The 25,918-nt window shown below is 40.1% G+C and overlaps 1 protein-coding gene across 1 annotated transcript in view; it reads left to right on the plus strand.

Annotated features, from left to right (window-relative positions):
* Positions 1–25,120, plus strand: part of kcnq5a (potassium voltage-gated channel, KQT-like subfamily, member 5a) — a 106,092-nt gene extending 80,972 nt beyond the window's left edge. Inside the window, 12 exon segments of the mRNA XM_039784387.1 lie at positions 477–587; positions 744–839; positions 4,808–4,902; positions 5,816–5,842; positions 11,908–12,149; positions 13,470–13,578; positions 17,932–18,063; positions 18,474–18,590; positions 20,814–20,927; positions 22,295–22,421; positions 22,798–23,155; positions 23,158–25,120. Coding sequence (XP_039640321.1) covers positions 477–587; positions 744–839; positions 4,808–4,902; positions 5,816–5,842; positions 11,908–12,149; positions 13,470–13,578; positions 17,932–18,063; positions 18,474–18,590; positions 20,814–20,927; positions 22,295–22,421; positions 22,798–23,155; positions 23,158–23,870 — 2,241 coding nt within the window. The 3' untranslated portion in view covers positions 23,871–25,120.
* The last annotated feature ends 798 nt before the right edge of the window (positions 25,121–25,918 follow it).

Here is a 25,918-nt window from a genome sequence, read left to right on the forward strand (position 1 = left end):
ACAAACAAACTTATCAGATGATGCATTGTGGCTAAATTGCATGTTTTTAGTACACAATGTAATATCAGCTCTCTCTACTCTGTTATTACTTAGCATTTCTTCCTTGAGTGTGTGACATTTGCTCACAAAAACCTCTGAAGCTTTGTATGAATTTCAAAGTAGGAGACAAAGGTGCACCTATTTTGTCACTCCCTGTTTACTATTTAATGTTCACCATTTCATTTGAGTGTCTGAATGCAATGCGCTGTATTTCATTGACGCAAAAATTACAGTTGTGCCACTGCAGCTGTCAGGGATGATGCAAAATTATGTTGATTTTTAAGTGTCGGAAATCACAATTCACCGCTCACTATATAATAAACTATTAAGTTTATATTGTACTGTATAGGAAATAATTGATGAGCGATCAAAGGACAGATTACAGAAAAAAGTCCTGCTTCATTGTCACACCTGACTGTTGACCTCTCACCCTTCAGATCACCCTTACAACCATTGGCTACGGTGACAAGACCCCGCAGACGTGGACCGGACGGTTATTATCAGCTGGTTTTGCTCTGCTGGGGATCTCCTTCTTCGCTCTTCCAGCTGTGAGTCAATCACATTACAACACAGAATAATGAATGAATTAATGAATACATGTATTCGGTCACAGCTCCAGAAAGTTAATGCTAACAGGAGTAGGGTCCTTGGTTTATCTTTGGGGATGTTTGTGCAAGTTTAGAACTCTGTGTTTCTGCGCGTAGGGCATCCTCGGGTCAGGTTTTGCCCTGAAAGTGCAGGAGCAGCATCGACAGAAGCACTTTGAAAAGAGGAGGAACCCAGCTGCCAGCCTCATTCAGGTAGACACACACACATGCAGACAACAAACACACTTCACCTCTACGGAACTTTGTTGCAGCAGCTGAGGACCAGTGTGAATACAATGCAAATTTTCACACTGTGTGTGCGTCTGTTTTGACCATCTCTTAGCCTTTCACTGTGTGTCTCTGTGTCAGAATAACAGCATGTGTGTGTGTATGTGTGTGTGTGTGTGTGTGTGTGTGTGTGTGTGTGTGTGTGTGTGTGTGTGTGTGTGTGTGTGTGATCGTGCACCCGTGCGTGCATGCTTGCGTCCACTCGTTGCACTTTGATGATGAGTGTGTTGTAAGTCCTCCTATTAGAGTGAGGTTATTTTATTAAGAGTGTACTTGTGTGTGTGTGTGTGTGTGTGTGTGTGTGTGTGTGTGTGTGTGTGTGTGTGTGTGTGTGTGTGTGTGTGTGTGTGTGTGTGTGTGTGTGTGTGTTACCCATCTCTGGGCTGTCAAGGTGTGAGGCTGATTATGACTGAACGTTGTGTAAGGCACGATGTCGTCTCTCAGGTCCAACAGCAACACACACTGCTGGGATTTATGAGCCGTTTCCATGGCAATCAGTCCCCGGGCAGACTCTCCTCCAAGTCATCACTCATTGTAATAGACAAGACCAGCTGTATTAATTTTTAATGAACAATAAATACCTGATGTGGTGTGTGTGTGTCTGTGTGTGTGTGTGTGTTTCTCTATGTTTGTCTGAATGTGTCTGTGTGTCTTACTGTATGAACTACCTTGACCTACTTTTTAAATTGAACTTTTCATCTAGTAAAGTGCCCGCTATGGTATTATTTTTTGTCCAAACCAAATGACCCTAATGGCATTTGGGGATGATGCACCCTGCTGACAACATGGATTTTTTGTGATGGACTTAGTGAACACTGATGTAGAGGGGTTGACCTCGATTGCTGAACGGCTGCACCTGTTGGTGCGCTCGCACCTGGTGCTTTCAATTGTTTCACCCCACTCCTGTGCCTGTAACTTCCTGATGAAGGCTGGATGCCGAAATGCTGTGAAGTTTTTTTTTTTTTTATCTTATTCTATTTAGAATGTGCCAGATGCATTAAAAGCATTTTATATATATATTTTTCGTAAAAGACGAGTGGCTTCTTCCTTAATGGCTACCAAAACTTCATATTTGGAAGTGGAAATAACCCTGAAACTCTAAATATCCCTTTTTCACAGAAGACATTTTGACTTGTCACAAAGCGTCTTGGTATTGCGCATGCTGGCTCACTGTCAATCTCACTGGAACACTTGAATAGAACGGAGTGATGGTTAATGTTATTAGTAACACTTGTTCCTTTCCTACTATGACAAGTCAAAATGTCTGCTGCTAAAAAGGTCTATTGTTACCCAAACTGTTTGATGTAAAAGATTGCATCCGTGTCCTAATGAAGGGGTTTCTAGACTGAATATGTCACAGCAGGCTGACAAGGCAACACCTACAAATGCTACATTTTTCTTTCATCGATATCCCATAATTCATTCTGTCAGTTATTTAATGGTGCAATCAGGCAATCAACTTGTACATCAAAGCATAGAACTATCATATGATCATGTAAATACATCACTTGAACTACACCAATGAAAATGTCACTACAGGGTGTAAATAATGGAAACCATAAACTTCACTGATTGTTAATCACGGGATATTACAGTAAATGGAAATTGCATGGGTATGTACCATCATTTGAAAGTTGTACATCATCTGTTTAAGAGAAGCATCACAACGTATTTTCATCATTAAACCTCATTAAGCCACAATTTCTCAGACCTACAATACTTACCTTAGTGATGGACACATGGATGCACTATATTAATTATTAATTATATTAATGAGGACGGTAGGGGTGTATTTACTTTTGTTTCACTTCCAAATAAGTGTTGTAGATGATACAGAGATTTGTTCCAACCTGTCTGGTTGCCTCACCATGTGCCGCCTCATTCCCAGATCTCAGTATGAAATCGGTGAGAAGTTTTTAGAAATGCGTATCAGTTGCTATGCTTGACAAAGACCAGTTGGAGCCCAATTGATCCTAAATAACCAACTAAGGGAGCAATTAATCCTGCGTGTGTTGATCTTGTTTCTGTCTTTTGGGCTTTGTATCAAGCACCTGGGTGCTGTCTGTTGTCCCGCCAAACTCATAACATTTTCCTCAACAGGTGAATGGAAACTTGGAAGCTGCTTTGATGTGTTAAATATGTGGCTGGCATTATGTCTGTCACTTCACTCCCCCAGCTCCCACAGCTCTCCCTGCTTTAAACCACTGTGTGTTGTGTGTGTCTCTGTCTGTATGCGGTGCAGGATATTAGCACTGTCTTCAAGCCTCAGCAGCTGGTCGATTCGAAATTTCACCTGCTGCAACAATATTTTGCTACTGTATTTTTAGAACAAGATTGAATCTCCAAATGACTTTAAAGTAGTCTCTAGACTAGCATAACAGCCAAAATTGACCAGCATTTGGCAAGTGACTGGTGTTAATGTCCCACCCTGTCTGTGTAAAGTGTTTATATAAAGGCTTTCCAGTCATATCACAAATCTTGTAACGGCACCTGGCGCCATTGATGAGGTTCAGTTGGCTGCAAGTTAATAATGATTTTAAATAAAAAGGAAACAATCTGCAGTGTAGGCCATTGCTGCTGAATCAGGTACATTTGTTTCCCAATAAAAGTCGCTGTTGAGCCCATGTTTTGTGTTCTGCATGTCAAAATCTATGACCACAGGGACTGCACATGTGGATCGTACTCACCGACAAACAATTCCATATATGCGAACAACCAATACACAGGACTGTGTTTGTCCATTTTTTGACAAAATCCAGCCGTTTACGTTAGCTAAAACCAAGACCTCAAAACACAAGAGTAGATTCTTGCCCTCAGTTAAACTTAGACATTCTGTTTGCTAAATCTAACCCATCACAGCCACCATTTAACATGCCAATAGTCATTAAACATTTAATAATAATTTATTATCCCACAAGGGAAATTACAATGTTTTCACTCTGTTGTTAGAATACACTTTACACACAGGCCTTAATTACACACGCATGCTTAGTACCTATACATGCACTAATGGAGAGATGTCAGAGAGAGGGGGCTGCAACTGTCGATGGACAGGCGCCTCGAGCAGTTGCGGTTTCGGTGCCTTTCTCAAGAGCACCTTGGCAGTGCCCACGAGGTGAACTGGCACCTCTCCAGCTACCAGTCCACCACCATACTTTGCTCCGTATGGGGACTTGAACCACTGACCCTCCGGTTCCCAACCCAACTCCTTATAGACTGAGCTACTTGCACCCCAGGTTCTGGCTGGCTTTTAAAATGTTGCTTAAGATAGATGTACATGTTAATGTAGTCCAAATAGCAAGACAACCTTTTAAACTTAAAGTCAAAATAAGTCGTTTTCATTCTTCATGGCAATACTGAGGACCTCCAAAATGGCTGCCAGCTGGTTACATCCCCTAAAACACCCTGTGTATGTTACATGTTGTTCACATATTTCTCAGTCTCTTTTTCCTCAGTGTGTTTGTGCTGTTGCCCTTCTGTGTCATGTTTGTGTGTCTTTGTGGGGGGGTTTTGGGGGGGGGTTGTGTTTTTTCTGCCCCCCCCCCCACCCCCCCGCCCCCCCCCCCCCCCCCCCCCCCCCCGCCCTCCCCCCCCTACCTCAGAGCCACCTGGCACCTCTACCAAAGCGCCCTCCCCCCCCTCAGGCATGTATCCCCAACCACCACCTTCACCCCCCACCCCCCACCCCTCCCGAGCTCCCTCCGACAACCCCCAGCCCCAATGCATCAACACTACCCAAAAACTAATCGGCTTTTTTTCTTTTTCTTCCCTCCTCACCTTCCTTTTCTCACTTCCTACCCAACTTATACATTCCCTCCCCCGCCCCATTTTCCTCCCTCACTTAATTGTTTCATTTATCATTATTTTATTTATCCTGTCGACTCTGCACGTAGTGTGTCTGGCGTAGTTATGCTGCTGATGAGAACTCGGTTTCCATTGCTACCTGGAAGCCTCATTTGAAGGCGTTGCATACCTGCAGCCCCGCCAAGTAGGTAACAACTCACAGACTTACAAACATGGCCGCTGCTTCTCAGCCATTCTCATCTCTTCTCTATCATCTCCATCTGCTCCTTGCCATCAGTGTAGCTTCAACTCTTTTTCCACCGTATGACTCACTGTTATGCAGCATTGCAATCATTCTTTCATAAACATACCTATATTAACCTTTTTTTTTTCTTCAAAACATGAATGGTTTGCCTAGCGTGCATGATCTTTAACATCCTTTTCACATTCAGACAGCTGAATGCATTAACATCTGAATGGCTCATTGGAAGTCACTGAGATATTCTGTTAATAATAGTACAAAATCCTAATTAATTTGGAGATTGATATAAATGTTTATTGTTGAAAACGCTAACATGCCAGGTTCTTACAACCAGAGATGTGCAGGAAAAATAAACATTAACAAAAGAAAGTGGACACCTTCCATTATTTTGTTAATATACCACTGGCATAAAGTGATTCAGCTTTGGTCAAGTTAAATAAAAATCTGTGTTTGGTCTGTGACGCAATTTTTGGGGTTTCTTAACAAAACTCAGTTTAGGAATTTCTGAGTTCAGTTGTTTACTAACATTTGTGTTGTCTACATTACATTTTAAACAGATTGCCATTCCTGCCTTCACAAGCACACATATATAAACACCAGACATAGATCCTTACCTTTTCGATTTCCTTGTCTGTCTTTCAGCTAATGCTTAGCCTAACTGTGCATGGCCATAGCTTGCACGTGATTGTAAATAATTAACCTCATTGAATCCAAGTATCTTTGTTTTTCTTTCCTTTTGGCTTAATGCGTCATATATCCATCAGTGAAAACATCGGTGTAATGCTATTTTTTAATCTGCTGGAATACTAATGTCTCTCCCTTTGTCTCCTCCTCTTTATCCCACTAACCCTTGAAGGAAAGAGCAAGGAGAGACTACTTGCAGGTTTGTATGGCTCAGTTTATTCCTCCAAAAACACAAACACATACACTCAACAATTGATGCAATTATAATTGAATGATATGCCTAATGTTTTGTAATTACACCTTTGAAACTGTTATATCTTCTCTTATCTGGTTTACGGACTTGTTTGGTCTATTTTTTAGTTAATTCATTGTTTGATTACAGATTTGGTCTTTCATAGGACTCATCGTCAAAAAATGATGAATTTTTTTATTTGTTTATTGACATTCACCGGATCGTAGTGAATGGTTAGTGAATCAATTAAGAACATCAAAGGGTTGCGACATATTGTTTTGTCAGTCGCTTGGTTTATTGATTGATTGATTTTTTTTTAACCAGTATGACCTAGCAAAGTGATGATGATGTTGTCACCCAGAATAGGAGGAGGAAATAAAAAGTTGGAATCATTAAAAGTGAGAGAAGGTACACATAAAATAATATGTTGAAGAAATACAACATAAAAGGGATCATTAGAATGTGCAGAGGAGAGTTACACAATAACAAAGTTGATGTGTTCTGATAAATGGAAACCAGAGGTGTCAGATCAACATTTATTTACCATTAGAGTAACACATTCTCTACATTATCTCATGTGCTCTGCTGAAGTAGTTATTGGTTTGTGTTGATTTGAGAAAGAGAGGCAGGAAGAGATGCAGTGATAGAGACAGATGTGTTTTTACATCATACACAGGTAGACCGAAGCTATACAGCAATTAAAGTACTACAAGAGCTACTTATCAAAGTCCTTTTTTCGAAGGTACAATGTGCTGCCTTTTCCAGCTTTCTTCTCCTTTCTTTCTTTTATATTCTTACCTCACTTTTCCAACTTTTTCTTTACGTCTCCATCTCTGTTTTTGTCTCTCCTCCTTCTTTGCACTTGACTCTCAGGCAGGGAAGGGTGATGGACTTCTTTGGCTTTGTTGAGAGTGTGTGTGTGTGTGTGTGTGTGTGTGTGTGTGTGTGTGTGTGTGTGTGTGTGTGTGTGTGTGTGTGTGCGCGTGTGTGTGTGTGTATGTGTGTACACGCGTGTGCATGTGTATGCATGCACACACGCCTTCAAAGACAGGAGTCTGTACCATGTCTGTACCATGACGCACTTTTTCCATTGGGATGGTATTTATATAATCATCAAACACTAGTCTAGGAAAGACAGAGCAAAGTTAAAAAAAAGGGGGAGGGGAGGGGGAGATAGGGGATTTCAGAGAGGGGAAGAAGACAGAGAGAGATTTGTGAGTTTAATTATGCTAGTTTAGTTTTTAAAGTGCAGCGCTACTTTGGCAACATTTGGGAGTCTTAAATTGAGCCAGCAGCTTCTTAGGCATTTAAACTTAAGACAGCCACACACACATACACACACACACACACACACACACACACACACACACACACACACACACACACACACACACACACACACACACACACACACACACAAATGTGCATCATTAAACACAACTACTTTTAATTAGACTTTGTTGCATCCATAGCAGCATTCATCCCTCAGAAATGCTTCTGTTTAGGACTGTGTTTAATTACACTTTCCTTTCTTAGAAACGTTTGTTACAGTCCAATTTACACTTGTGAAATCGTAATTATGTGCACTTTTATGTTCCCCTCCACCGAGAGAACACACAACACTGTGTTATTAGTGGTTTTACAGACTTTCGGCTGCCCGGCGGCGGTAGGTGCCGTGGTAAACGGCTGGTGTTTTTTTGTTTAAGCAGACTTGTAAACACCAGCAGTAGTAAACATAAGGCGCACCACAAAGTGCTACCGCAGACATCATGCTGAGTGTACGAGTGCTGGATATTGGCAATGAGAGGAAACATGAAGTAAAGTATAATGGGGTTTAATCTGGAGTTTATGTGTGTAGGCAGGTGTGCCTGGCAGGGTGTGTGTGTTTGCGCCTCCTGGTACAGTTCATTCAAATGATTCAAACATTTTTTTTTTTAAGTGTAACTCTGATTACCATCAACCTGGACACAATTTATTGTCATTTAAGGGTGTGTTCAAACCTGTAGCTGACTTCTTCTGCTCTCTAATGGAAAAATCAAAAAAAATCTTTATTCCAAATTATACTGCACTTACATGTGTTTGTAGTTGTACGAGTGCTGTTTAGTCCACAGCACGGCTCAAATAACAGCATTCACACCAAAGAATGAAAAGTAGACTAAACTGGCAAACGCAGCCAAGAACAATCGATGTGTTGCAAGGACATGATTTTGGAGCTTTCGTATACAGTATGATTGAATTGCCAAACCCAAGCAAGCAAATGTGAATAGTTTCTCATTGAAGCATGTGGCGAAACTTTGGTCAAATTTGTTGGGGAAAATAGCATCCAGGTTGTACATGTACAGAGTAATACTTTAAAACTATACTGTAGCTTTAGTTTGATGACACTGTGTGACATGAATTTACACCATAAATATATTTGTCATCCCAAAATGAGAGAGTTCAGGTGGGTTTACCTTCCATTACATCCCTGTTTACCCACTCCCATCCTTCTCTGGAATATGTCCCCTGCCCATTCTCTGTGTATTTACTCTGCATCAGTTTTGACAGGAGAGAATTTCTCTTCTCCTTCCTCTGCTGAACTCCTCTTTTAATCTCCTTCCTCCTTTATCTTTCCATTCCCTCCTCCATCCGTCTTATGTTACTTCGCTCTAGTAAGGGTCTCAGTAATGGGAGGCTCTTCAGAAGGTACACTCGGAAATATAGGAGGTACCTACAGTACTACCCAGCATCCTCTCTGCCCTGCCCTTAGCCCCCAATAACCTGTGGGAATGACTGACTAATAGCATGAAGAAAAACAAAGAAAACAAACTTCCTTCTTACCTCAGTCCCTTTTTAGGACCCTGTCTGGGACGACTACTGCTGCCTGCTGCCTGTCGATTGCAAACGAATACTGTATTACAAATTAAAGGGGAATTCCACCAAAACTAATCTTTACATTGTAAAAGTAGACATGTTTTTACATAAATAAAAAAGTGAATGCACTGTAGGTAAACATTTGCCGCAATCAACTAATTGCATGTTGGGCCCCTTTTATTCTAAAATCACTTAAAAGATAGACATCATGGGATGTAGCTTGCCATGATACTTTCATACCTTAGAATTTAAAATCCATACGAAAAAGAAAATGTGAGTCAATTTTGGGAAATGTTCTACTTCCTCTGTAAGCTCAATAAGGTAAAGTAGTAGATTAGAGTAATAAGTAAAAATACTTATTACTCTAAATTCCCCTTTATTTTATATTTTCTAGAAACTGTTTCGAGTCCAGCCACATGAATATATCTGTTTTTTATTCATATTCTTCGAGAACAACCATCAAGTTTTAGATTCCTGGGGCCAGAGGGTTTTTTTTAAGTTTTTTTTGGAGGCTATAGTGTCCCATCAAGTTATAAAAAATAAATTATTTCCTAAATGGAAATAAAATGAGCAATTCATTGGGCTGGGTTCAGTTTATCTTAATGTCCAACTGAAAACATCTACCTGCTCTCTAAATCACTAGTTTTGCATTAATTCGAAGGAATACCATTCCAGTCCCCGTCTACATAGATGGAGACCTCATTTTAAAGTAGCCAATCAAATCTTGCATAAAGCAGTAACATCAGCGTTCTGTCACAGGCAGAACAGACAGTCACACTGAGCCAGACAGCAGTCTGCTACACAACACAAGAACAATCACCTACATTAGCTTTCCTGCTAAAGTCACCTTCTGATCTAACATACAATCATTAAACACACATTTATTTTGTCCCACACCTTGGCTGGAACAAAAGACCAAACAAACATTCACCGGTGAAAAGTACACTGCTCAAGTGTTTCAGGCTAAATAGCTAATTATCTGCTAAGTTACAGCAAATGTAGTCTCGCTTTGCCAGACCTTCCTCCACAGCGCTGCGGAGGAGGGGCTGGCGAGTCCACACAGCATTCCGGGATTGGAGAGAAACGTGCTCTGGTTTATTGGCATTTCTTTAAACCAATCACAATCGTCTTGGGCGGAGCTAAGGGCCGCACGGAGCCATGGTGCAGTTGCAAAATACCCTCGGGAAGGAACTTCAATAGTTGTTTTAGTCGTTCAACAGAAAACTCAGATTGGACAGATAGTCTAGCTATTTTTTTAATTCCTTTTTATTATTTGAACTATAAACAACTCATTTTAAAAACACGTTGATATTATTTGCAAAAAGGGATGACTAAATGTGATTTCAGTTGGACCTTAAATTATCCCCCAACATAGTTATGCATTTTTCAGTATATTATGGATGTGGGTATTGTAGCTTTTCCTCATTTTACTGCATGCTCCCTGCATTACTGCTGCACTTCTCTTTTCAGTAATTTTTAGCTTAAGAGATGGAAAGCATTGTAATAAAAAAATGTATTACTAAAAGATCTATTCTGCTCTATCCACTGTATCTAACAAAATAATTTGTGGTTGTTTCAATATGAGGGTACAGGATACAGCAGATTCAGAACAGGAAACTACCACTACCACTGTATTGCTTACAAATAGTATATATAATTTTGCCTTGAACGAAGCCCCAGACATGACATCCGAAAAAAATAAAAAATAAATTGTGGCCACAAATTAGTATATTGTGGCTACAAATTAGCATCTCTCTTCACAATTTTTTTTTTTTTCAGATGTCATGTCTGGGGCTCTGTATGTGAAGTCTGGGAAAGTAAGGAAAATATAGCACAGGTCTAGGTTTGGGAAATTATAGTCTCACATAGCCTGACCTATCTCCACATTTTGTTTTAGGGCTGTAGGTAAATTATGGCAAATGAAAAAAAAAAATAACTGAAGCTGATTCAAACAGATTAAAAAACTGAATTTCAGGTGATACACTGAGATATGGAAAAATGTGAAATTGTGGCATTGAAAATGTGTTGGATCCCTGCATCTCTCTCTCATTCATCTGCTGCATTGCATGCTCGTCTATTCGCCTTAGCAACATTATAGTTTACTGCCTTCCCACCAACCCCTGTAAGGTTACCAAAGATCTCAACATTATGTGGTTAAATGCATTTTCCTTTCCAGTGGCTGATGTTTTTTTTTTTCAACTGACAAATAAGGTGATAAAGGAAGATAATAAGATTCATAGTATGGTTTTAATGGTAATATAATAGTATTTATAATGTATTTTAAAGTTATTATAAATAGCATTTTGACCATCAATATATCACACCATGGTGTAACTAAATTGAATAATTGAGACCAAAACAAAGGTTGTGTTTTTCAGATTCAAACCACATTTCTGATAAAACACTGTTGCGTCCGGTTGGATCTTTAATTGTTTAGATTTACCAATAAACATTGATTCAAATGCTGAAAGGGATTTGCCTTCATAATCTCTCAAATATTTAGCTGTTTTTGCTCATGAAGTACGGTCTAAAGCACTCCAACATTTCCCAAAAATATCTAAAGATGGAAAATCATGTTGAGGCTGTTTGAGGCTTCTCTCAATAATGGTCTCATTTGTTTAAGATAGTCTCAAAATGAATGTGGTGATGATGTATTAGTGTTCCCATGATTCACATATCACCTTAAAAATCTTATTAGCTCTGTTATTAAAAGTGAATACATGAATAGATTATCAGCCGATCAGGTGAGGATTGCCGCACTTCAGGATCCAACGCTGAGGGTTTGTGTTGGTGGCTTGGCGGGCAGCCTGGCTGTGCTCTGGTGTTTTGGGCATGTCAGTTGAATCGATGATGTTTGGTCTGAAGGGAAAGAAAGAATGTTGCCCTGTGTCTGCACTCTGAACTCTTCTTATTCTCTGAGGGGAAATAGGTGTTGACAGCATCACTTTTTTCTTTCTCTCTCCTTGTGTCTCTCTATCAACCTCTGACCTCTGTCACACACTCTCTTCCTCCATCAACTCCATCCTAAACTCCCTTTCCCTAATTTCCCCTTTGTCTTCCCATCATCTCTCTCTTGATCAACTCTTCCATCCCTCTTGCTCCCTCTGTCTACCTCATCCCAAATATTTCTCTTTCCACTTTCCTTGTTTCCCTCTCTTTTCTTTCCTCCCTCCCTGCAGTCAGAAGTTGAGTTTTAAGGAGCGGGTCCGGATGGCGAGTCCCCGTGGTCAGAGCATGAAGAGCAGGCAGACGTCCATCAGCGACCGCCAACGCTCTTCCCCTGGCAACGAGGTGGTGGGCGGCGCAGATCTGATGGGTGGCAGCCCTGCCAAAGTGCAGAAGAGCTGGAGCTTCAATGATCGGACCCGGTTTAGGCCGTCACTGAGGCTGAAGAGCCAGACTCGCACTGCTGTCCCAGATGGTGAGTGGGACTATGTGTGTTTGTCCATCTTACTATTAATGGCAACTAACCAACCAACACAACATCTGACAAATGACCCTTTTTAGCACAGTATGCCATTACAAACACATGCTGTTTCCTAAGATACCATATGTCAGTATGTCTGGCTGAATTTTGGGCCAATCTTTATGAGATGATGCACATGGCAACGATGTAATGATGCAACACATGAATAAAAGACTATACACGTACATATAAAAAATAAAAGATACATTCAGTGAAGAGCTGAAACAAGCTGAATCTATATGTGATACTGTCAGACAGCGGGGAATAAGAGAATAACACCATTAAAGCTCCTCAGGGCGAGAAAAAAAACTCAACAAAATGAATGTTGAAGGGTTAATCAGGCATTCTTATTTAGATCAAAATTAGTTTACACTCAGAGCTTGCATACAACCACAAAACCCCTGTAGTGGAGAAAATGGGTAGATTCTCAGACAATCCCTGTACAAGAAAATACCACATAGCCTAAAGTCAGACAACAATCATATCATATTTCTTTTTAATATGAGATAACACATTTACACGTGTGGTTCTTTTAAAATGATATGCTTTCAACTGTCTATAGTGTATATTCTCTCTATATCCTAGATATATAGGATTATAGGTATTATGCATTTCTGTTTTTATCCAGGTGGATATATTGCATTTTGGAGAAAATGTTAACAGACTTAAATTATACACTTTCATGTACTTCCTGACATTTCAATTCATTTGTGTGCGCTTTGAAGGGAGCATGGATGTACTGTTGTGACCTAAATTAGTATTTATGTCTACAGTATGTTGTGCACTAGTGTTTTTCCTCACACTTTCCAGAAACTACCCTACAGTAAAAGATGAAATTGCTGACTGTTTTAATAGCACCTCTGTGTCTCCTCTTATTCCCATGTATCATTTATTTGAACTGATTTTATAACCTGTGCACACAATATCATTATTCACTCTCTTTCCATGTTTGCCCCCTTTACTTTTCTTTTACCATTCTTTCTGTGTCTGTCTCCCTGTCCGTGTCCCCTGATTATTGGCAGTATTAAGGATATATATACTCTCTTCTCTCACCTTACATAGCTGAGCTGGAAAAACCCTGCCCATTCCTAAAGATCCCATCCAAGCAGGGCATGAATTCTCACCCCCTAAAAGCCAAAATAGTATCAGTTTGAAACATAGTTGGAGACTCCTGTCCAGACACACTATGCAGAAAGCGTTTTATAACTTTAAAGACTGGAAACGATTTTGCACCGGGCTACATTTATTGATGAAATGACGGTCTGTCTCTCTCAGTGGACACAGGCATGACCACAGAGGATTCCTTTGATGAGAGAGGCTGCCATTGCGACGTTACAGTGGAAGATCTATCGGCTCCCCTCAAGGCTGTCATCAGAGCTGTCAGGTGAGGTCCTGCTACACTGTACATTTCAGGCATTCTAACTGATGCTCTTATCATTAGCATCTTTAAATCACCAAAATATTTCAAATGTTTGAGGACTTGTGTTTCAGTCTGTAAAGTAGATGTGAAAAGACTGTGAAAAAGACATCAACAACCACATTTTCAAACGCGCATCCAGAATACTAATATCAAGTGAGAAACTGAAAGAACTTTGATTCCCTAAAGGTGATGGAAAATCATCCCTGACAGGCAACTTAGTCATGCCTGAGTTTTCCACAGCTATTGCTTTAATTTGTTGCCTTCTTAAAAAAAAAAAAGCAACATTTTGGAAAAATATATTATTTCTTTAGAGTCACATGAGAAGATTAATACCACTCTCCTGTTTATGTGGGAAATATGAAGCTGCAGATTCTTGATCTTGATTTTTACATGATTTAAGTAATTTCCCTTCTCCTGTTTGGCTGTTTTTTTGGCTGTTAATCAACTATAGCTATCTGTTGATGATCTGATGATTCTGAAACCATGCTGGAATGTGTGATGGTTTGTTGGAATCAACAGTGTTTCCTGTTGGCCAGTAGTGCCATTGAAGCCCTCTTCCTCTCCCGATTGACTGTGGTATCTATTTCTATGTATTTTGTGGCTTCTTGACAAAGGGCATCTAATTGATTAGTCACATCATTCCTCAACTCCTCCCATAGGGCTTTTTTCTTTATTTATTTTTTCTTTATGCCTTCATGCCAGCAACAGCCGGAGGCATTATGTTTTCGGGTTGTCCGTACAACCATCCGTCCCATTCTCGTGAATGCGGTATCTCAGTTTGCCTTGAGGGAATTTCTTCAAATTTGGCACATCCACTTAGACTGGGTAAACCCAGCCCGATCTGCCGGCGATTTGATTTCGCCCTCCAGCTCAGGCTGGAAACCAGTACATTTATCTATCCTGCTTCTGTTACAAATTTGCGGGAACCAATCACAAACTGGCTTATCCACCTGGCGCGCTATTGGCAGGTTTAACACAATGATTGATGCCGCTGTCGCTGCTACGTCACCCGGATCCTTGGTCTGATTGGTTGAAGGACTGTCCAATTGCGTACAGAGTCATTTGAACTATGCCCGTTGATCACGCCTCTTGTGCAGTAGAAAATACAGAGCAGACTCCCCAGACTAATGTTCAATCTTAAAAGATTGAGCTTGGTCTGGTGATAGCCACACTAACATCCACTTGGACTTGAATGATGAACTGATTAGAATTTGGTGGTTAAAGGTCAACTTCACTGCAACATCATAATGTTCTGCAAAAACACTTTTCTTTCTGGCCATTATTCAAAGCCATAAGTCACAAAAAACACGGATACTGAATTGGTCACACTAATCTTTGGTGAATGTGATGTGGTGATTGTATAGATTGTCTGTGCCGTGCTTCTCGAAGCTGTGTGTGAAGCATCCTCGCTTCGCCAAAAAATACACTTTTATTAAATTGCTTCAAAGTCTTCACTACATATATTAAATGAGTCTGGGCAGATATGAAAGTTTACTACAACTTGAGTGGTTGGAGGAGGCATACAACCACGAGGTGGTAGTTTCTCACCTGTGCCTATTGATTCTGAAACCACAGCCCCCAGAACAGAACAGTTACCGGTTAAGTGGTGATGTCACTAAACTGCCTCCTCCTTTTGTGATTGGCTAGTTGTTGACCGTTTTGTTATTACAATCTTTTCTGTAGTTGAGCTCTTGTTCAAGTCCGATCGCGTTTCCTTTTGATTTATTGGCCTAAGTATTTTTTATAGGCTGTTTATGATCTGTAGCTATGGATGGAAAGGTTCATGAATCTCTCAGTGTGTGAATGGCTACATGAATCCAACCAGGTTATAAAAAAAAAATACCACCAGCTAACAGAAGGATGGATTTATATAGTGTAGAGAGTCTTACTGTATACATGTTTTGCAGCTTGGTTTCATACACCCAAACAAATTAGTTTATCACAAATTATGACTGTTGAAGAAGATTCTAAACATGTTTGTATTTTCATCAGTGTTTAGGTGAAACCCTCTCTCCTTGTGTATTCCCTCACAGTGCTACAATAACAGTTAATATAACACAACACAGCCCTGTCTTTCTTCCCTCCACTATACATGTAGGATGGGAAAAACATACATTCACCCATGAGTGCAGGGGTTCACACGATATTTGGTTCCCTCAAGCAAAGATTTTTTAAAATGGATTTCTCTATTTGTTCTCCATATTTTCCTCCATAAGTCTACTGCTGGGTTTGAGAGTTTGCCTGAGGGGGTTTCAAGCTGTTTGTGTGTGTGTGTGTGTGTGTGTGTGTGTGTGTGTGTGTGTGTGTGTGTGTGTGTGTGTGTGTGTGTGTGTGTGTGTGTGTGTGTGTGTGTGTGTGTGTGTTTGTGTGTGTGTTTCAGCAGACCCTGATCTCTTACACTGGCACCAGCACCCTGTGAGCGAATGTTTATCCATCTGGCGCCAACTGATTCTCTCACTCCACTTCTGCTTCTCACCCTCTTCACATTTTTTTATTGTAAAAAAGTCCATTTTCACCATCAATAAAGCAGTATTTCCATAAAAAAAAAAAAGTTAGGTTGGGGAGAAAAATCACGTCTGGTTCAAATATGATGTAGTTGTGATACATTTCTGTATGTTATTAAGAATTCAGAATCATTTTTAAAGTAAAAAAAAGCCATTAAAATGACATTATTTAACCAATAAAGCTGTTTATGGTTATTACTGGGTGACGGGAGAGTACTGTATCACAAATAAAAGGTCTGAAATTCTAATGCAAGATAAAAGACCAAGCCAAAGTCATTATGATTTGCAGTGTTGCTCCTACTGATCCTCCTCCATTAATGTAATTAGCTTCTGAGTCTGTGTGTATACAAATGTAATATTTTGTATCTTACCAAAAATGTTTCCCCCTGTATTACTCACTCCAATCACATTTTCATCACTCATAACTTTTCTAAGCTAGCTATAGCTCTACCAGCTACACCTGACCCTTGCCTGTGCTGTACACAGTGCCAGGTGGGTATAACACAGTGTGTCACATCCAACTTTATCCATATTGGATCCATATTATATTTTTTTTAAGATAATTTTTGGGGGCATTTTAGGCCTTTATTTGATAGGACAGTTTGGGCATGAAAGGGGGAATGAAATGGACTGAGCCTCTGTACATGAGGCGCATGCTCTACCCGGTGAGCTAACCAGGCACCCCAGTTTTTTTTCATTTTAACAGACAGTACAAGTTATGTAACAATTTCCAGTGGAATCTTTTTATAATCCACATTTGACACAAATCAAATTTGTTGCAATGTTCACTCTTAAAATGATAGTTTGGTGATAATATCCAGTCAGTCATTACTTCACTTGTTCTGAAATTCCGTTATATTCGCAGGTTTAGAAAGATATAACATGCCAAGACATTATCTTGCTGTCGGGGTGCTTTTCTGATACCGAGCGTGAATTAATAAATGATCAGGAAACTGAGATAGTGCAATAATAAGATCTTTATTTTATAAATAAAGATCTAAGTTGAAATCTGCAGACATACTGAAATTACTAAGCAGTTACTAAGTAGTTTGTTTTTTAATTGAAGACCATCAAACCCCCTCTATTACCAGCACCTCTGTTTCTCTATACTCAGACACACACACACACACACACACACACACACACACATCACCACAGATCACCCGCACCACCCAACCCCAGCCTCCTCCACGGGCAGCCAGAGCCCAGGGCTTTCCCAGGGTGTCGGGTTGATGGTTGGACACCCCCTCCCCTGTCAGGACTGTTATTAGAGAGGGTCATCTGTCACCATTGTTTCCATTTAGACAGTGAGAAAAACAGGCAACTGTAGAAAATCAGAAGCCACCGGGGAATCCAAATGCGCCAAGTATATGGATCCCCTTACCTGTATCAATATTATCCGCTCAGCAGTGGCTGTGTTCACCAAATAAAGTAGATAGAAGATTACGCTCAAGTTTCAAAGTCATTCATTTTGGTTGTTATGGATTTGACAAGACAACCAGGGAACCATGACTTCCCGTTAGATACTCCTTTAGGTATTTGAGATTTTAACAATGTTTTCATTACAACACTGTTGAAAGATCAACAAGTGATATGTAACAAGGATTGTCCCAAAGCTGCTGCTACCATCTAGTGGTTCCTTGTAGTAATTACATCATTATTTTTCAAGCCCCTTTTGACTTTGTTACTAACTTCAGCATCCCCTGTGTGTTTGTGTGTGTGTGTGTGTGTGTGTGTGTGTGTGTGTGTGTGTGTGTGTGTGTGTGTGTGTGTGTGTGTGTGTGTGTGTGTGTGTGTGTATGTGTGTGTGTAGGATCATGAAGTTCCACGTTGCAAAAAAGAAGTTTAAGGAGACGTTGCGTCCGTACGATGTGAAGGATGTCATAGAGCAGTACTCTGCAGGACACTTGGACATGCTCTGTCGCATCAAGAGCCTTCAGACTAGGTCAGGACTCACAGAAACACACACACACACACACACACACACACCAACATAAAATACATTCACATCACAAAATCCCACAAAATTGGGTTGTGTAAAAATCATCCTCTAAACATTTGGGCAATGTTGTTACCCCTTTTTTAACGTGAACTTGCTCTTATCTTCATGTTTACTATTTATTCTGTTAATTGTTCTTTATAAAAGTTTTTATTCCAGGACTTGGATGTTGCCGCCAATGTTGCTGCAGTTACTTCTAGTCCTATATATAAATATAAAAGAGGTTATCACTCTACATATGATTCTTTTAAATACAATTAACCAACTTTAACCTTGATCTAACTTCCAACTATGTCTTTTCTACCCAATGTGTGTTTGTACTGTATATGTACACGTGTGTCCCCTTTGTCTCCCAGACTAGACACTGTAGTGGGTCCCCCTCCAAAGCCTTTCAGCAGCCGCGTCAAGACCTTATCCTCTCCCTCCCTGCATTTATATTACAGCCAGGCCCGGAGGAAACAGTCTGCACCGGGGTTAGACCTACCCTGTCCTTATCTGCTCGCCAACTGCTTCCCCGCTAACATAACGAAAACTTTGAGGATGTTGCACCTGGGTCAAGCAGCATGCATTCATGCATGTGAAAAGACAGTGCATCCTTACGCTTGAATAGCCCATAAAGGTTGGAAATAGCCACGGAAGCTTTGGTTTACATTACCAGTCAAAAGTTACAGACAGAATACCAGCTGAGATCAGTTGCATTGTTTTTGAACCAGGGCAGCAGTTTTCAGATTACATTTTGCGCTTACATAATTGCAAAAGGGTTCTCGACTGTTGTAGAAAGAAGTGGCTGATCTTGAATGCAATATCTACATTGCCCATTATCAGCAACCATTCATCCTTTACTGATCGGATATCATTTTAAAAGGCTAACTAAGAAAACACTGGAGAACCCTTTTGCAAGGTAATCTGAAAACTGCTGCCCTGGTTAAAAAAACAATGCAACTAATATCAGCTGGTATTCTGTCTATAATGGAGTGGAATGGAAATTTCTAAGTGACCCCAAACCTTTGACCGGTAGTGTATTTCTGTTAATTGTGTTAAGATGCAGTCCACAGTTTGGTTTTAGTCTACTCTGAGTCAAAGTTAGGTGAGGTTTATTGAATCTGAGATAGTAGCCTTTATACATTGTACATGCACAAAACAATTTACCAAATAGGCTGCTTGACCCACGTCTGGCTTTAGAGGTCATTAAGGAGCTCAAGCAATAGATTATGCACAATATATTTCTATTTTGAGGGAGATGTTACATTGTGGACATAAAATAGCTGTGGTGATCTGGGCCTCAATGATATGCATTAAGAAACAAGCATTGGAAACCTTTTCTTACCACATTGTTCATCTAAGGAAGTGGTGCTTTATCACACCATTTTTCTTTGATTAGTAGTAAGTAACATAATATTTTAAATACTAACACATAACTTATTTCTGTCTCACTGGAAACTGATGATCCTGATTTGGGCTCCTTGAGGACCTCATCCAACTAGAACATTTTGCCAGCTAACAAACATTCCATAGGTGACCTAAGAAAAGATACTCAGTGCTACCTAGAGAAGCAATGCATCTATTTTGTCCCCATGTAAAAGCTCCAATCCAGAATTGATTTGAAGTCATACAACTTCATTTATCATATTAGATACATGAAGAAACTGATTCATCATAATTCCTTCAAAATCCAGCTGTTTTAGTTCAGTTCCTATTTATTTTGCAGCTTCAATATAGACACTTTCAGTTCTTGTATAATAAGTCTATAATCACTTAATTTATTAAGGAAATATTGTTTCAACAGGGGGTGCTATGATGCAGTTATGGATTGGGACTTTCACATTTACAAACCATGTTTTTTAAAAGGAAGTTTGTTTTAAGCTCTTGGTCATCTTGTGTTTTGCTGTGCTGAGTGATGCTAGACGATGCCAGTGTTGTCAGCAAGACTAGAAGTGTGTCTATTGGCTGTAGGTACACACAGACCACCTGAGTGCTGCAATCTACATTTACTGTATCTCATTAGCATTGCTACTAGACCGCCATTATGTCTGTCTTCTTATTAATATTATATTTTCACAGGTTTACTCTCCTAATGTGGCCAACATCATGACAAGCTAACAGAAGTGCAAAACTGATTCTTTGAATTTGTATAATTTCATGAAATGATTTGCATTGTTAAACATGGCTTGGAGAGGAATCTTTGACCTGTGGATAAGCTATGTGCAAGATCATGTTTGCCACTGCTGTATGTTCCTCCCTCATCAAAAGAGTCTTGTTAATCCAGACATAATGGCATGAAAAACATACTTATCTTATCTACGTTATCTTTTTTTATTAGTGAAGTGTGGGTTATTATTGACACATCACAGTCTAAATGCTGTTTTATAATATATCTGCATTGACATGAACACAAATGTGGGACTAAGACTGCAAATATGGCCAAACTGAAAATAATTCAATTTCTAAATATAAAAAGAATCTGAGTATGACCATTTAGAAAATGTCAGTACCAATATTGGCCTTTGATAACTACATTTTTAGCCTACATTTCCCTCTCATCCTCTGTGTTTATCTACATGCCAATATCAGTTAGTATAGGACTGGATTTGTTCATTTGTCCACCTGTGCTTCGTGCTTTAGTGTGTGTGTTTGAGAGACAGACAGAGAGAGAAGAGAGAGAGATGTATCTGACCCAGTCTTTTTCCTGTCTCCAGACTGGCCAGTGCAGCGGGCTCTGGTCCCAGCCTGAGTAGCCGACCAAGGAACATGTCTTCTCCTGCCCTGCACTATTATTACAGCAACCACAGGAAGAAGCTCCCTGGCTCAGGGTTACTTTTATTTAAATTCATTTAAGTTTTACCTACACTAGAATCCCATTAGTCCCCCCTTATGGTGACCATTAGTTCCCTTGCTGTCCTGAAAAGTGTCTGACTGACTGTGAAATGTCACACGCAAACAGACTTTCTTACTGCACCAGATGGTTGGAGTTTGCATTAGACAATTCAGACACACAAAAAGGGTTTTTTAAAGTAAAAAGCATATTCAAATGTTTACCTAAAGCATGATTATTCTAATGCATTTAACTCCAGCCATTTGGTGAGGTTTTAATCAAAAATGTTTGCATATAATGCAAATGTGTACTAACGTTTATACACAAACCAGCCCAAACACATCATCCCTGTTGTTACATTAGATCCCATCCATAGGGAAACGTGTGTGTCTGTGAATGTTGCTAACTTGTGTGCAGTTGTAAGTGTTTGAAAGTGTTTTCCAATCAATTCATGTGTTTTTGTTGTAGATAGAACAAAATCATGTGTGGCATTTTCTGGGTGCTGACCTTTACTAGATCAATGCATGTTAGAGCTGTACGAACTTTATTAACTCCACTAATTCAACAGTATTACATTGTCAAAGAACTTGATCAATGCTGACATTCAGAAGCTGGCTATAGATTCACTGGTAATTTGAATGCAGCATTTAGCATCTAGCTTGGATTTTAAATGTCTTAAAGTAAAACATAATGAAAGATACAGTTATCGTCTTCCTTATTCCTTTTGGAATTGAAAGTGAAATAAATAGCTGGAAATGGACTTACACACACAACACTGGTCTGCTAAAACCTTGTAACTTCAGTATTGGTATTTTTCAAGCGGAAGGGTAATCCTGTAGGCTGAGAAAATGTTCTGGTCTGATGAATTTTTTTAACTCAAAAATGTATTGTCATCTTGTGATATCAGGTTTTCACCCAACATCAACAATATGATCTTTGTTTTGAACATACTGTATTTGTTAACCTAATTTCGAGATATAGTTCTCATAAATGACTTGTGCTTTTATTCCCTTTTCCTATGACTTGTGAAAATGTGATTATTATTATTTTATTTTTTTGATTTTCATTTGTTAAAAAGAGCCCTTGAAACCCATGCAGGCTACATACTGCATTTAATCCAATCTGTTGTTTATCTTTATTCCAGAAAAACTGACCATTTTGGAGATACAGGGTTTTCATATAAGGGCACTGATACAGCCAAGCTATGTGTGATGTGTGTTCTACTAACTCTAATCTTAACATCCTACTGCTGCTTTAGGTTTGTTGCCTGACTTGGGATAACCTGAAATGAAGCTTGGGCGCCTACTTATATTACAACATCAATATTTGTTCAAGTATATTAACACCAGTTTGTGTGTGGATCAGGGTGGATCAGATTCTGGGAAAAGGCCATATTCCTGTGGATAAGAAGATGAGGGACAAACTGCACCCAGATGGAGACTCTCTAGAGAGCATGAGCATGCTGGGACGTGTGTGTAAGGTAGAGAGACAGGTGAGTTGAGAAAAAAATCTAAATGGGAAAAACTACATCAGCACTATCCTTTACTAATGCATTTGCAAGATTGCATTCCCCTTTAGTGTTGATGATGTGCAAGGAGCTGATTTGAGTTTTTGGCCAACACCAATGATTCAGGAATTATTTTGCCAGGAGATTTCTGGCTTTCAATACTCACTTTGTGGTTTGAAAACTGTTTTGAAAACACCAGAGACCTGTCAATTTTACGGGAAAATTCTTGGTTGAAAATTGAGATCAATAAAAGTCATAAATTGCTTAACAGCTCTCCAGGCTTCACTCTCTTGGTTGCTCTCTCTCTCTCTCTTTGCCTCCCTCCATGTTCTTACTCTCTTACGCTTTTCTCTGTGCCCAGGTAACTTCCATTGAATCAAAATTGGACTCTTTGCTGGACGTTTACCGCCAAGTCCTACACAAAGGCCCCACAGCACTCACCCTCTCCTCCCTTCCCCTGTTCGAGCTGGACAACCACCAGCATCGCAACTCTGACTACCAGACCTCCATCGTTGGCAGGGATCTACCCTCCCCCCAGAGAGGCGATCCGGCTGGAGGTGGAAGAAATAACAGTGGGGGCATACGTCGTTCTCTTAGCGTCAACCCTAGAGGCCTGCGGCTCATCCTGGCACCCGCTGATGATGACGGCCCCCCAGACTCAGAACCTCCATCCTATCCTCCGTCAACAGCCTCGCTCTCCCCATCACCCCTGCTGCCTCCCGATATCCAACCTTGCTCACCCCCAACGGTAACTCCAAAAGAGCACACTTTCCTGACCTCCCACCGCCACCTCCCTCAACAGGGGGTTTTACCCTCCGTCTGCCCCCCATGATGCATCCCTCCCACCTCCGATACTCCGCTGACCCCGTCCCAGATGAAATGACAGATGGAGTGCCGGTGGATGAGGGGAGCCTGGGCCCCTCTTTTGTTGTTGGATCCAGTGTCGATGCTGATGAGGAAGGGGACAGCGAGGCAGGCCCTACCCAGGGAAGGGTGCCGCTGCGGGAGAAGACTGGCTTGAAATCTGAGGGGGTTTGGAGGAGGCACATGAGCCTGGAGCTTGATCCCCTGCTGCTGCTCTCGTCTAGCCCGGAAGAGAAGCCTTCAGACTGGGAAGGCAGTCTTGGAAAATCCCTCTCTGTGAACAATCTCAACCAGCCTTCGACCAACCATGCCCCTGGTCTCGCCTCCGTGCTCAACAACAGCAGCAGCAGCAATGGTAGCAAACGTGGCAATGCCTACGGTGACCTTAGAAACTGGGATGGAACAGAACTCTTCATTAGGGAGTGCAAACTAGAGCCAACAGAAGAACATTTCAACTTACTGTCCCAGGGACCTGACAGCATCCCCTCAGACCTTTTACAGACTGTGGAGGAGGCTGCACCTCACCCCGAGTTTCTCAGTCAGTCCCCACCACACGTACAGCTGGCATAACTACACACACACACACACATAAACACACTCTCTCTCACCCACACACACACACACACACAAACACACACACACACACTTGCATACTGTAAGTACAAACCATTGTTGGGGAAGCCACTTTTAAAGTATTTTTACACTCTACATATATTGTGTTGGAAATGTCCAATCAATGTTTTCTATATGGACATACAAGGTTTCACATTTTGTCTAACATGATTATATCCACTCATTCATTATGTTAAATACTTTTTATAGGGTATTACAATTACTTTTATTAAGAATAAAAGTATAAAATATGTATGAAAGTGGGCATATTTACATTAGACAAAATACACAAACAATACACAAATACAAGATACCTTCATTTAAGAGAATTTGCTTTGGTCTTTATTTAAAGATATTTAGAGATTCATTTATTAACTTTTTACAAGATCATATATTAATAAAAAGGTTGCTAAAACAAAAATTTTGTTTCAAATAAAGAGCAAGAAAGGGATGTTACCTGTGATTTCTGAGCCTAGACTAGACATCGAAGTGTAGAAGCACATCAAATAATTTGGTTCACCACAAAAATATACTGTGAGTAATGTTAACTTTCTTTTCAATGTCATTTCCAGCAGTCTTACATTTTAACTTCTGTCTGATCCTAAACACAAACCAAAGTAGTTTGGGCACATCACTGAAACAAGCAGGAGTGTTTGTTGTAGAAATCGAAGGACATCTGCCTTGTGGCAACCTTGACAATTGAATGATTGAATCAAATCAGAAGGAAATACTGCATGATTGTCTCACAGCCAAAAATAGGTGCAAGTTAGTGTAGTTAAACCTCAAACAAGCCACTGGAAGCTATAGGTCAACCACTTCTTCCGTACACACACACACACACACACACACACACACACACACACACACACACACACACACACACACGCAGGCAGGCAGGCAGACAGACACATCCACAACCAGAGTACTCCAGCCAACTTGAAAAAGAGCTGTGACTCACAAATTACTGTCGAATGGTTTAGTTTTTCATACAATACTTTTCATTCAAATACTTTCTTGGAAGAAGAGGAGATCCAATCACTCTCCTTATTCAATGTCTGTCTTTGGCAATGTAAAATGTCATCATTTTACGAATGCTTTCATACATATCACTGCATGGACTGTATCCGAAAACAAATGAATGAAAGGAGAATTACAGTCTGTGTGAAGCCTGGTATGATGGGAATAGCTCAATTCCCAAAAAAAAAAAAGTGGTCAAATCCATTGTCCCAATTCTGTTCATTTTCTACAACCACAGAAATGTAGTTAATGTTTTTATGGTTGCTTACAGTTTTTGCCGATTGCTTACACACGTGTTGCGGAATTTGGCTCATTGTGTCAAAACTCTTCACCACAGCCAAATAAGAAACAACACTAAATAAATATCTCAGTTCTATGTCAAGATGAAACTGCAATCAAAATGTAACAATCCTTTTTGAAAATGGCATTTTTGCAACAAAATGATACACACATGCACCACTTGAATTATTCTTTCAAAGCAGCAATAACACACTAATGTACTTTATACAAAACACTGCTCTCTTTAGTACTTTGTATACCCATTGTTCTCATACAGTCTCCTGTGAATGTTCCAGTTTCAATTGACATTTAATTGCATTTCAATGAATGTAAAAAAAGAAAGGCATCAGAAAAAACATACATACAGTTTATTCTTTTTTACAACAAAAAAACACAAAGAAAAGTATAATTACAGTACAATATGTTACTGTTAACAATAAAAATAAATAATTGCAGTAAAATTACAGAGGAATGGTAAACAGTTTTTTTTTGGAAAGGATGGGGTAGTTGGTTAATGGATCCTGCCTTCCTCAGCATTCCTCTTCCATTGCTTGCAGAAGAGGCATGGTGGCATCTGGTTGACGTTCATACACTTTCCAACACCAAGCTAAAAATAATTCCTCTTTCGGATTGAGAAATGGGGGAGTAAGGGGCCAAGTATACAACTGTGAAGTTTCAACATTGTGGTTGGTGAACCGGTCCCAGACCAG

Source organism: Perca fluviatilis, chromosome 19 (genome assembly GCF_010015445.1).
Source record: "Perca fluviatilis chromosome 19, GENO_Pfluv_1.0, whole genome shotgun sequence".
Classification (NCBI taxonomy): domain Eukaryota; kingdom Metazoa; phylum Chordata; class Actinopteri; order Perciformes; family Percidae; genus Perca; species Perca fluviatilis.